Consider the following 13,893-nt stretch of genomic DNA (forward strand, 5'->3'; position numbering starts at 1 on the left):
ATGCCCGTCCTTACGGCTATGGATTTCTTGGAAGTTTCCTCGTTTCCTCCAAACTTGTATTTATCTGAAAACTTAAGTCGCCTCCTACGCCTGACTGATTCGCCATCACCTGTTCGTTCTATTGCATCTCGTGTGGTTTTGATGGTCCAGTCATCCAATCTAGAGAAGACACCTGATGCACATGACCTTAGGACTAGCATGATATGGTTGAGCCCGCTCACATTTTGGCTTGGATTGTAGATAAGCTGCATCTACCGAGGAGTATGTCTGTGGATGACTTATCCTTCTTTTATACTATGCCAAATCAGGAGGGGCGGTGGGGTAGTCTAGTGGTTAAAGCGTTGGCTCGTCACTCCGAAAACCCAGGTTCGAATCCCCACATGAGTACAATGAATGACGCCCATTTCTGGTGTCCACCGCCATGATATTGCTGGAATATTGCTAAAAGCAGCGTAAAACCAAATTCAGTCAGTCAGTCCAAATCAGGACCAGGCTTCGATCACCTTTCTTCCTAGAGCCTGCATTATCTCAGATGACGACCGCATTGTTAGACGTGTTTAGGAGTCTGAAGCATGTTAAGGATGGGATGTTCTCCCTATCGCTATTAGGCATGGAGGTCCTGTCAGGATCACCGGTTTAGAGTGAAATTGTTTCGTCACACATGGTCGTCCGAATACCTCTTCAAATAGCCAGATACATGATGTCTCGATGAAGGTGGATTGCGAAACCCAATTTCAGGTTTCCATGGACCTTTTGATGCCACAGTAGACTCTACTCCAAGAAACCATTAAATTCAATTCACTTCTTCGAATCCAGAGCTTCGGGATATTTTTCATGGGACGAGGCAGAGGGAGGAAATAAGGACGTGGTGCTTCCTCCAAGCTTCCGTCCAGATCCGACTCCTGTTCCGGGGCCGGCTCAGGAAGGCAGTGTCTGTCTTTCCTCACGAGACTCTAGCCTTGGCTTCAATGATGGCCCTGCATAGCAACTGTTCCTTGACGTCCATCATGGAAGGGTGCTTTTGGAGATCTGACAAGTCTTCTCTTAACACTACCTGCGAGACCTCTCCATTACTGACAGCAAGGGACTTAAGCAGTTCAGACCCTTGGTGCTTGGACATCACAGTTGTCATCAGCCCACCAATGCTGATAAGGGACTGGGGCTGTGGGGTAGCCTAGTGGTTAAAGCGTTGGCTCATCATGCCGAAGACTCGCGTTCGATTCCCCACATGGGCACAATGTGTTAAGCCCATTTCTGGTGTCCCCCGCCGTGATATTGCTGGAATATTGCTAAAAGCGGCGTAAAACCAAACTCAGTCAGTCTGTGACAAGGGACTTGTTTCGCGTGCGGTTCACTACATCCTTCAATTTACTGAATAAAAGTCTGAACTTTGTGTCTTCCTTTTGTTTTCTCTCAATGCACAAAGATGTACCTCACCTGGTTCCACACTAGGGCTGTGGAGTACAGCCACAGGGCGTGCCTTCATCATAGACTTTGAGGCCCGCTCTTGTACTCCGACACAGAGGTGATCACCTTTGAGGCCCGCTCTTGTACTCCGACACAGAGGTGATCACCTTTGAGACCCGCTCTTGTACTCCGACACAGAGGTGATCACCTTTGAGGCCCGCTCTTGTACTCCGACACAGAGGTGATCACCTTTGAGACCCGCTCTTGTACACAGGTGATCACCCTTCATGCTTACTGATCTCTACTCTTCAGAGCAATTATGTCAGTGAAGTGTGTCCCTCCCGAATTCCAGTCGTTTTCATTGCGTTCTGCTCCTAAGTTGCTGGACACATCTTTGACTAAGGTTAGACAAAGGAGCGAGGGTCATTCAATGTCGTTCGGAACTGAATGTTAGAATAGTGATCTTTCTGAGTCATTTTCCCTTTCATCTCAATGCGTTGGTGTCTACGGGGATGGTCTCAAAGCAAGGGCTGTCCAGATTAAGGTCGAAAGGCTTTAGTTCACTAGGGCTTTCTGCAAATCGGAACTAGGCAAGTTACTTTCTGAAGCTGTATCCTTTTGTCTCATACAGAGGTTGTGACCGTCTACCACTTTGCTTGGGAGCGCCGATCTCCTTGGGAGTCGTTTTGCTTAGTAGGCCAAGGGGTTCTGGAGATCCCATCACAAGCATAGGAGTTAGAGATTCGTAACAGGCCTCCCTTGTGCATCGCTATCTACGGTTGGCTTCAGGCTGCACAGCGTCAGCTGATCGCACTGGCCTGGCCAGAGTAATCTGTCCAACCGCCGTCCAACTGGTACATAAGGACAAGACGTGAGATAGGATAAGAATAAAAATGTGGAAATTTTAACTATACTTATCCTATCTCACGTGTTGGATGCCTGTCCGGCCTCCCCACTAATCAGATTATGACGTTGCTCCAAGAACGAGGATGACTAAGGAGAGGTGGTCACGTGAGCAGGTAGTGGAGCGTGTTGCATGCTTCCCAGGAGCTACTCCAGATGTCCAATTAAGGGAGCAGCATAGAGTGCGCTGGCAAATGGACAAGAGAGGCCTAAGATTTAGTTTGCAGTTCATTTCCACTCAGCAGGTTGAATTGAAATGAGAGAATACAAGACATGAGGTAGGATAAGTATATAAATATTCAATTTATAGTTAAAATTTCCAATATTATCATTTTGAAAACAGCAATCTCAAAATTAGTTGGTATAGTTAGGAATTAGTTACTCTTTATATGATTTATAATGTCTAAAGTAGGACATTTTGACAATTTATAGTGTCTAAAGTAGGCCGTTTTGACAATTTATAGTGTCTAAAGTAGGCCGTTTTGACAATTTATAGTGTCTAAAGTAGGCCGTTTTGACAATTTATAGTGTCTAAAGTAGGCCGTTTTGACAATTTATAGTGTCTAAAGTAGGCCGTTTTGACAATTTATAGTGTCTAAAGAAGGCCGTTTTGACAATTTATAGTGTCTAAAGAAGGCCGTTTTGACAATTTATAGTGTCTAAAGTAGGCCATTTTGACAATTTATAGTGTCTAACATAGGTCGTTTTGACAATCAATGAAAAAGTTAAACAACAGGTGTAAATGAAAGTCTGTGTAGATATTAATAGGGCAGCAATGATTTGGTTTGATTCATCGTAAATCAAATCTGACGCATTACTTTCGATTTTCGATAACCATTATCACTATTTCGATTCGATATTTCAATATCTATTTAAATTCTTTCCACATGGCGAGAACGTAATTTTGACTCTAACTCGAGCAGTTTAGAGCGCTGAAATTGTGCGAAACATGATTGGTTTGATCCCAGGCTGTTTGCGTCAGAAACGGACTGATGAATTGCAAATTTGATCATTGTACAAAATTGCCACATAAATATAAATAGTACACATGTTTATCATTTACTAATACCCTACAGCTTTCTTTTATTTGAAAATTTTCCAGACTCCAACGAGGTAAGAAACTACAGTCAAATCCTGATGAGTAGAATGCCGGTGTCTCGAATATTATGCATAACTCGAAGTACCTGTCGGTCCCGACCATTCCCTGTTATAGTTATCATCATTTGATTTCCGGTTACACGAATTCTTCTCATAAATACACACTATGACTCGAAATGGAAATTTGGTCCCATGAGATTCAAACAACAGCAATCTTGTATACATAAGCCGAAGTCAGTCAATGAAAAGTTGATTGGTGTAGCAAACTGATCCAATTAACAAACCAGCGCGGCTCACACCTTTCCGCCAATGACGGGTGAGTTCAAAAGGCAGATTAGTGATTTTACGGAAATCCCTGTCTGTGCTAATCAGACTGGAACTGATAAGGTGCCCTATTAGTGATAGGAAATCATAAGATAAAAAAATGCTTAGGCGGAGGAATTAGCACTGGATCATCCTTTTTTTTTACCCTCATAGACATACCTATGTCTCGAATACATCGTTAAGTCGAATTTATTACTTGGTCCCCAGCGATTCAACTCATCGGGATTTGACTGTATCATCATTGAAAACGCAAGAGTTGTTATCTGTCGCGGCGGGGTGAAACCGCAGAAACGGAACAACCACTATCTCGTTGTGCACGGGATACAATGAAGTTGAATGCTGACGAGAACCAGTTGATGATTAAAGTGTACGATTTTTTCCATGCTGAAGCCGACAGGGGCAAACCATTTTATGCCATTAATAAATTCCGTAAGCGGGCAGTAAAAGCTTTAGGAGTATCAGCAAGGGTACTGACAAATGTTCTGGAACACAAACATTGCGAGGGTGATGCGAAGCAGGTAGGGGTCGTGTCAAAATCACACAAATTAAAACATTTGGACAACTTTCAAAAGAACCTTGTAAGGCAGTCTATCAACTAGCTCTATTCTGAAAACAAATACATGTCGCTGAAAATTTTTAAAAAGCATTGAAGCAAGAACACAACCTCAGAGTATCAAAGTACACACTCTGGCGACTCTTACACTCTTTCGGGTATCGTTATAAGAAAATTTCGGGGGAGAATAGGTCAGTACTCTGTGAACGCTCTGATAACGTTCGCTTGAGAAATAATTTTCTCAGGGTTATGAAGAAGAAGCGCGAGGAATGGTTTGAGCCAGTGTACTTGGACGAGACCTGGGTCAATGCCTCGCACACTGCCAGCAGTCAGTGGGTACCCGATGGGGGTGATAAGGGGTCATGTTGAAAGCTGCCTCTAGGGAAGGGAGAGAGACTAATCATTTTCCATGCTGGTTGCTCCAGCAAAGGGTTTCTCCAAGGCTGCGACTTGGTATTCAGGGCAAAGTCCACAGATAACAGAGACTACCATTCCGAGATGAATGGTGCGGTTTTCCTCGATTGGGTTAAAAACAAGTTGGTACCAGCTCTACCAGAGAAGTCTTTTATCATAATGGACAATGCCCCATACCACAGCATGCAGGACCCCGACAGTAAAGCCCCGACATCGAACAGTCGAAAAGGTGATATGATATCATGGCTCGTCAAATTTCAGATCGCACAGCCTTAAAAGGCAACGAAGCCTCAGCTATATGAGATCATAAAAACCCACAAAGGTGAACCTTTCTACAAAGTTGACAGTTACATAAAAAGTAAGGGTCACGATATTCTGCGACTTCCACCCTATCACTGTGACCTTAACCCCATTGAAATGATATGGGGTATTGTCAAAGGAGATGTTGCCAGATGAAACACAACTTTTAGATTACGTGACATAGAGGTTTTGGTTAAGGAATCCTTTAACAAAATCACGACTGAAACCTGGCAAAACTATGTCAACAAGGTAGCTAACGTCATTGAACAAGGTTACTGGTCTCGGGATGGCTTACAACAGTCAACTGTGGCACCACTTGTCATCGCTTTAAGTCGTGACTATGACACTACGACGGACGAAGAACCGACAGGTCTCCCGGAATAGATTTGGAGATGTCCCCCATGACTGGCTGTTCTGTTTCTGCGGTTTCACCCCGCCGCGACAGATAACAACTTTTGCGTTTTCAATAATGATAGTTTCTTAAACAACTTTTTGGGTGGAGTCCGGAAAATTTTCAAATGTAAGAAAGCTGTTGGGTATTAGTAAATGATAAACATGTGTACTATTTATATTTATGTGGCAATTTTGTACAATGTTAAAATTTGCAATTCATCGGTCTGTTTCAGACTCAAACGGACTGTAATTATCCAGTGAGAATTGTTATTGGTAGACATTGCCAAGTTGACGATGGATTTCACGCTAAAAGACCGACTCACTTGAACTCCGAGAGTTAAATGAATCTGATGTTATTAATTGTATGAAGAATCGAATAAAAAACAATCGAATCGAGGGTTGAAAATCAAATCAAATCAAGGTCTTGGTGAGTCGTTGCAGCTGTAGATATTAACGTAAACCATGGAGGTTCCCACAAAACTTCATTTATGTTTTTATCCAATATACCTCTTCTCAGGAAGAAATTATTGCAATACATATCGTTTGAACAGTCTTAAGACGTATAAAAGCTTCAGAATTGACTTCAAAATGTTTTGGAGTTATGAACTTGAAATAGTGTGCACACCATTGTTTATGTTTAAACCTGAGTTGGAGAAAGTTGACTATACAGTCCGCTGCCTGAGCTGTAATTGCTCCTGCCGTTCCTACAGCTGCTCCTCTGACATGCACGTGTACCAACAGTGTATGAAATACGCCAAAAACCCAGCCAGACATCTGGGCTGGTAACTTCAAAAACTTACCAGCCCAGAAGAGATTTAACCAGTCCTTCTTAAATACTAAATAGACAGTGCCAGTGGACACTTTATTTGAATATTTTGTTCACCCGTCCATCGGGCTGGCTATCTGTAAAACTGGACCGTCTGGCAGAAATCTAGCCGTCTCGGGCTGTCGGACGGACCTTATTTCATACACTGGTAACAATGACCTCCATTCAGTTCGGAATCTCCACACTGCTTGACTCTGGTAACAATTAGGGATGGTAGACTCAGGCGTGAATTTGATAGTAACCATCGTGTAGAGTAGCATGCCCCTTGTCATGTGATCAAGGAATGGAGGTTAGGGTCTGGTATATGCTCCATCACTAACTCAAGGATTAACCCTTGACTGTTTCAGATTTCTCAGATGAACTCGCTGCCTTGACTCTTTCCCAAAGACCAAATGCCTTGTACACTGTTTCTCATTCATGGAAAAGGAAGGAGAAAAACAGTTCCGATTCCAACATTGTGTCTTACACATCCGACTCGGAAGTGGACTCCGACAGTGGGTACAGTAGTCCCTTACATCGGAGAAATGTTCGGTCCAATGGAACTGACCCAGTCGGTCCGTTGTTACTCCCTACGCACCCAGAACCGGAACATGGACGCAACTTGTTTGGACGTAACCATAGCACCAAGTCACCTCAAAGTGGGCAGCAATTGACTTACGCAACGATTGCTCAACAAAAACCTGGCTCGCGGAGAACGTTAAGTTACAGTGATGTAGCTGCGTCTCAGCTAATCGCCACCTGTGATAACACAAATCTACCTTCTCAAAGCCCTGTTACTGTGATACCTGTAAATAATGAATCGGACGTTAACGAGGGCATGCAGAAGGCAGAGGGAGGGAAAAGACGTCGAAGACGGAGAAACAGGAAGAGGAAAAAGAAGACACAAGAGGACGGGGGACAAAGTGATGGATTGTCTGTGACCGGGAGGACGTTCTCAAGCTCAAATGTGTCACGCACTTCGGATGTTACTTTACATTTTGAGGATGATAGTGAGTTCCCGGATCTGTATCCTAGCAACGTGGAATCTGGTCAGGAGCGGGATGTGGATATTATCTCACGCCAGAGCTCCATATCTTACAGTCAGATCCTGAAGTCGGTAAGATCAATTTCTATTTCTTATCATAGAGTCATAGGCTTCGTGTATACTTTCCTGACACTATTTCAGTCCGACAATCCATTTCTCTATGACTTTTACATAACGCTTACGATGAAGGACTTCTAGTCTTGTTTGATACAAAGTGAATCCCTGAAGCCCTGTGTGAATCTAGAGCCCACCAATATCTGTTACATGAACTTCAGGACTTTGACAAGTGACTGTGTTGCTCTGTTTGGACCTCTGGGTTTTGACGTTCATGTTAAAATTCTGCTGACCTCGACTGTTTCTGTATACATACCTTCCTTGCCACTGCTTTATTTCTGAAGGGGACAATTTCACTGTTTGTGTTGATGTTGATGGCGAGCATATTGATGAAAGTTGAGGTGAGATGTCTACAAAGTGGCCAGTATGTTGATGTAGGTTGATGTGAGGACATGTCTACAAAGTGGCCAGTATGTTGATGTAGGTTGATGTGAGGACATGTCTACAAAGTAGCAAGTATGTTGATGTAGGTTGATGTGAGGACATGTCTACAAAGTGGCCAGTATGTCGATGTAGGTTGATGTGAGATGTCTACAAAGTGGCCAGTATGTTGATGTAGGTTGATGTGAGGACATATCTACAAAGTGGCCAGTATGTTGATGAAGGTTGATGTGAGGACATGTCTACAAAGTAGCCAGTATGTTGATGTAGGTTGATGTGAGGACATGTCTACAAAGTGGCCAGTATGTTGATGTAGGTTGATGTGAGGACATGTCTACAAGGTGGCCAGTATGTTGATGTAGGTTGATGTGAGGACATGTCTACAAAGTAGCCAGTATGTTGATGTAGGTTGATGTGAGATGTCTACAAAGTGGCCAGTATGTTGATGTAGGTTGATGTGAGGACATGTCTACAAGGTGGCCAGTATGTTGATGTAGGTTGATGTGAGGACATGTCTACAAAGTGGCCAGTATGTTGATGTAGGTTGATGTGAAGACATGTCTACAAGGTGGCCAGTATGTTGATGTAGGTTAATGTGAGGACATGTCTACAAAGTAGCCAGTATGTTGATGTAGGTTGATGTGAGGACATATCTACAAGGTGGCCAGTATGTTGATGTAGGTTGATGTGAGGACATATCTACAAGGTGGCCAGTATGTTGATGTAGGTTGATGTGAGGACATGTCTACAAAGTGGCCAGTATGTTGATGTAGGTTGATGTGAGATGTCTACAAGGTAGCCAGTATGTTGATGTAGGTTGATGTGAGGACATGTCTACAAGGTGGCCAGTATGTTGATGTAGGTTGATGTGAGGACATGTCTACAAAGTGGCCAGTATGTTGATGTAGGTTGATGTGAGGACATGTCTACAAAGTGGCCAGTATGTTGATGAAGGTTGATGTGAGGACATGTCTACAAAGTAGCCAGTATGTTGATGTAGGTTGATGTGAGGACATGTCTACAAAGTGGCCAGTATGTTGATGTAGGTTGATGTGAGGACATGTCTACAAGGTGGCCAGTATGTTGATGTAGGTTGATGTGAGGACATGTCTACAAAGTAGCCAGTATGTTGATGTAGGTTGATGTGAGATGTCTACAAAGTGGCCAGTATGTTGATGTAGGTTGATGTGAGGACATGTCTACAAGGTGGCCAGTATGTTGATGTAGGTTGATGTGAGGACATGTCTACAAAGTAGCCAGTATGTTGATGTAGGTTGATGTGAGGACATGTCTACAAAGTAGCCAGTATGTTGATGTAGGTTGATGTGAGGACATATCTACAAGGTGGCCAGTATGTTGATGTAGGTTGATGTGAGGACATGTCTACAAAGTGGCCAGTATGTTGATGTAGGTTGATGTGAGATGTCTACAAGGTAGCCAGTATGTTGATGTACGTTGATGTGAGGACATGTCTACAAGGTGGCCAGTATGTTGATGTAGGTTGATGTGAGGACATGTCTACAAAGTGGCCAGTATGTTGATGTAGGTTGATGTGAGGACATGTCTACAAGGTGGCCAGTATGTTGATGTAGGTTGATGTGAGGACATGTCTACAAGGTGGCCAGTATGTTGATGTAGGTTGATGTGAGGACATGTCTACAAGGTGGCCAGTATGTTGATGTAGGTTGATGTGAGGACATGTCTACAAAGTGGCCAGTATGTTGATGTAGGTTGATGTGAGGACATGTCTACAAAGTGGCCAGTATGTTGATGTAGGTTGATGTGAGATGTCTACAAAGTAGCCAGTATGTTGATGTAGGTTGATGTGAGATGTCTACAAGGTAGCCAGTATGTTGATGTAGGTTGATGTGAGGACATGTCTACAAAGTGGCCAGTATGTTGATGTGAGGACATGTCTACAAAGTGGCCAGTAGGTTGATGTGAGGAGATGTCTACAAAGTGGCCAGTATGTTGATGTGAGGACATGCTTTTGTAGGTAGTACTTCGAGTAAAACCTGCATTTGAATTAACAAGGTGTTAGGGTAATATTCTCATGGTTAAATGACAAGGTGTCAGGGTAATATTCTCATGGTTAAATAACAAGGTGTTAGGGTAATATTCTCATGGTTTAATAACAAGGTGATAGGGTAATATTCTCATGGTTTAATAACAAGGTGTTAGGGTAATATTCTCATGGTTAAATAACAAGGTGTAAGGGTAATATTCTCATGGTTTAATAACAAGGTGTCAGGGTAATATTCTCATGGTTTAATAACAAGGTGTTAGGGTAATATTCTCATGGTTTAATAACAAGGTGATAGGGTAATATTCTCATGGTTTAATAACAAGGTGATAGGGTAATATTCTCATGGTTAAATAACAAGGTGTCAGGGTAATATTCTCATGGTTAAATAACAAGGTGTCAGGGTAATATTCTCATGGTTTAATAACAAGGTGATAGGGTAATATTCTCATGGTTTAATAACAAGGTGATAGGGTAATATTCTCATGGTTAAATAACAAGGTGTTAGGGTAATATTCTCATGGTTTAATAACAAGGTGTCAGGGTAATATTCTCATGGTTTAATAACAAGGTGTCAGGGTAATATTCTCATGGTTTAATAACAAGGTGATAGGGTAATATTCTCATGGTTTAATAACAAGGTGATAGGGTAATATTCTCATGGTTAAAGAATACTTCCACATGCAACTTGCTCCTCTCAGCTGCTACATCAAGCATTTTTTCAGTTATGTTTTGGGGTATTTTCGAGAAATATACATGGAATTCAAATTTGTTAAAGCAATAACTCACAAAACGGAAATACACTTTAGATGGTATCTCATCATGCGTTGGGATATGTATTTTCAAATTATCTGAAAATGTCTGTTTTCCAGGATAGTGAGTGATTACAGTTCCCAAAATACCCTCCAAATTATAATTGAATTTCTTAACAGTTTATGTATGTTTGAAAATATCCTCATGCAGGGTTTTACACAGACTTTTAAAAATGGGAGTCATGGTGACTCACAATATGTATTTTTGGGAGTCATTTTCAGTATTGCGAGAGTCATGAACATTAAATATTTCTTTGTGTTATGTAACTGTCTATGTCACACCACCAAGTGAAACTACAGCATTGTTCAATTCACACAGCCAGGATTACTGTCTCCTCTGAGTTCTCTCAACAATCTGACAGCTCTGTAAAAGTCTGTAAAACTATCATCGAACAATATCATTTTTTTGCATATCCAATTTTATTGAACTGAATTGTGAGGGCCACCTATAAAACTTGAGTCAAGCTTGATTCGTATGATAGTATTTTGAGAGTCGTTAACACAATTGTTGCGTCAAATACGCAGGAATCACGCGTCATGAAAATCCCTGCTCATGTGATTGTTTGTTTATAGGCAATCACTATCTAGGGTGTCTGTTGACTTCCTGGTATTTGAATCAGTGAGTTTAGTTTTACGTCACACTCTGCAATGTTCCAGCTATATGGGAGCGGTCTGTAAATAATCGAGTCTGGACCAGACAATCCAGTGATCAACATCATTATCATCGATCTGCGCAATTGGGAACCAATGACATGTGTCAACCAAGTCAGCGAGCCTGACCACCTGATCCCGTTAGTGGCCTCTTACAACAAGCATGGGTTACTGAACGCACATGCTAACACGGACCTTCACATGTAAAATGAATGTAGATAGCCCGAAATGTCGAGTTGTTTACATTAGTGGCCCCCTTCAATTGGATTATAGCAGCTCACAGGGAGGTGTGTAGCCATGGTCGCTCACAAGCACACGGGCTACATTACCTGGAAACAAATCACTTTATCTTACATGGGATTTTACATAATCTCTATGTTTTATTGAGATTTTGTTCATAACAGTTTTAAATGTGTTAGTGAGTGGTAAAGGCACATTCAAGGGTATTGTTGAACAAACACACTAGAAACCTTGTATTCAAAATTATTTTAACAATTCAAAATTGCCTGTTTTGATTTTGAAACCTGGGCTTTATCTTGTTTTAGCATCACATCACAGAAAAACAAAACATTTTATCAACGTCAGGAAGGAAAAGTCTTATTTTCTGATGAAAACATATTTAGTCAATAATTTGGATGAGTCCTGTTTTAATGTGTTCATTGAGGTATGTGTTTATTAATCACTATTAAGTAGTGATGATACCATGAAAAGGTGGTTGTGTTCTGCCCAACTGATTTGACTCGTCCCAAACACCTGCAAAGGCAAGTCAAGCGTGGGACGTGAATTGAAACATGTCCTCAGAACCCGGCGGTGGGGTAGCCTAGTGGTTAAAGTGTTTGCTCGTCACACTGAAGACCCGGGTTTGATTTCCCACATAGGTGCAATGTGCGAAACCCATTGCTGGTGTCACCTGGCATGATATTGCTGGAATAATACTAATAGCGGCGTAAAACTCTACTCAATCACTCACAGGAGATATTGGATAAGTGAGAATAAGCATTACCTTTGTGGAAATATCACTACAATGAATTTCATCACCATGCGAAGTAGGTCATTGTGACATCATCACTATTGACTGATGGGTCTAATCTCTGATGTTGTAGGTCATTGTGACATCATCACTATTGACTGATGGGTCTAATATCTGATGTTGTAGATCATTGTGACATCATCACTATTGACTGATGGGTCTAATCTCTGATGTTGTAGATGATTGTGACATCATCACTATTGACTGATGGTTCTAATCTCTAATGTTGTAGATCATTGTGACATCATCACTATTGACTGATTGGTCTAATCTCTGATGTTGTAGATCATTGTGACATCATCACTATTGACTGATGGGTCTAATATCTGATGTTGTAGATCATTGTGACGTCATCACTATTGACTGATGGGTCTAATATCTGATGTTGTAGATCATTGTGACGTCATCACTATTGACTGATGGTTCTAATCTCTAATGTTGTAGATCATTGTGACATCATCACTATTGACTGATTGGTCTAATCTCTGATGTTGTAGATCATTGTGACATCATCACTATTGACTGATGGGTCTAATCTCTGATGTTGTAGATCATTGTGACGTCATCACTATTGACTGATCTGTATGCGTTGTAGATCTGTATGCTTTGTGAACAAGACACTTTGAAGAATTAATATGCAGGAAAAGTATTATCTCATATGCTATAATATATATCGGAGAGAGAGGGAGAAGAGGAAAGAGGAGAGAGAGAGAGGGAGAAGAGGAAGAGGGAGAGGAGAGGAGAAGAGGGAGAGAGAGGAGAAGAGGAAGAGGAGAGAGAGAGGAGAGAGAGAGAGAGAGAGAGAGAGAGGAGAGGAGAGAGGAGAGGAGAGAGGAGAGAGAGAGGGAGGAGAGAGAGAGAGAGAGGGAGAAGAGGAAGAGAGAGAGAGAGAGAGAGATTTGAAATGTGTGTTTGTAACTGAGCACATGCAGTTCTCCTTGCTGACTCCAGTATTTACTGAGAGACGACCATCTGTTGCCACAACAAGTCTGTCAGTCACAATGCTAGACTGGGAGTGAGAGATATTGACATCCACCCCACTGGCAACTATCAATTACAAGCAAGCAGGAGGGGCCCCTTGTCCCCCTCATTGTGGCAGGTGCTTGAAGATCACATAATTATATTATGGCTGGTGTTTGAAGATCACAGAATTGACTTCCTCATTATGGCAGGTGCTTGAAGATCACATAATTATATTCTGGCTGATGTTTGAAGATCACAGAATTGACTTCCTCATTATGGCAGGTGCTTGAAGATCACATAATTATAGTCTGGCAGGTGCTTGAAGATCACAGAATTGACCAGTTTTGCTGTTGTTGTCTAACAAATAATGTGAACATGTTATATTTTGGATTACACTTTCTCAGTAAAGTACAGATTCTAGTACTGTTTTAAAGTTGCATACGTGATGCATATTACTTACTGAGTAAAGGAAAGTTAGGTACAGACTTATGATTGTTAAATACAACACTATGATAGGAGAATACAGAACGATTAACTGATGACACAGCACCTTGACTTTAGGTGTCAGTACTTAGAGTCGCTGTGTTTTTGTTTAAATACCCAGCTTTGTCCTGTTGACGTATCAACCAACAGACTCACTTGGACGTGTGTGTGACAGGGTCTGCCCACAGCAAACC

The 13,893-nt window shown here is 41.8% G+C and overlaps 1 protein-coding gene across 1 annotated transcript in view; it reads left to right on the forward strand.

The window, feature by feature from the left end:
* Positions 1–13,893, forward strand: part of LOC124258412 (selenocysteine insertion sequence-binding protein 2-like) — a 75,895-nt gene that overhangs the window by 16,700 nt on the left and 45,302 nt on the right. The window contains exon 6 of the mRNA XM_046692508.1: positions 6,566–7,314. Within this exon, the coding sequence (XP_046548464.1) occupies positions 6,566–7,314 (749 nt within the window). The remainder of the gene's footprint in view (positions 1–6,565; positions 7,315–13,893) is intronic.

The sequence above is a fragment of the Haliotis rubra genome, unplaced genomic scaffold (genome assembly GCF_003918875.1).
Source record: "Haliotis rubra isolate DU_JTF1 unplaced genomic scaffold, ASM391887v1 Scf692, whole genome shotgun sequence".
Lineage (NCBI taxonomy): Eukaryota > Metazoa > Mollusca > Gastropoda > Lepetellida > Haliotidae > Haliotis > Haliotis rubra.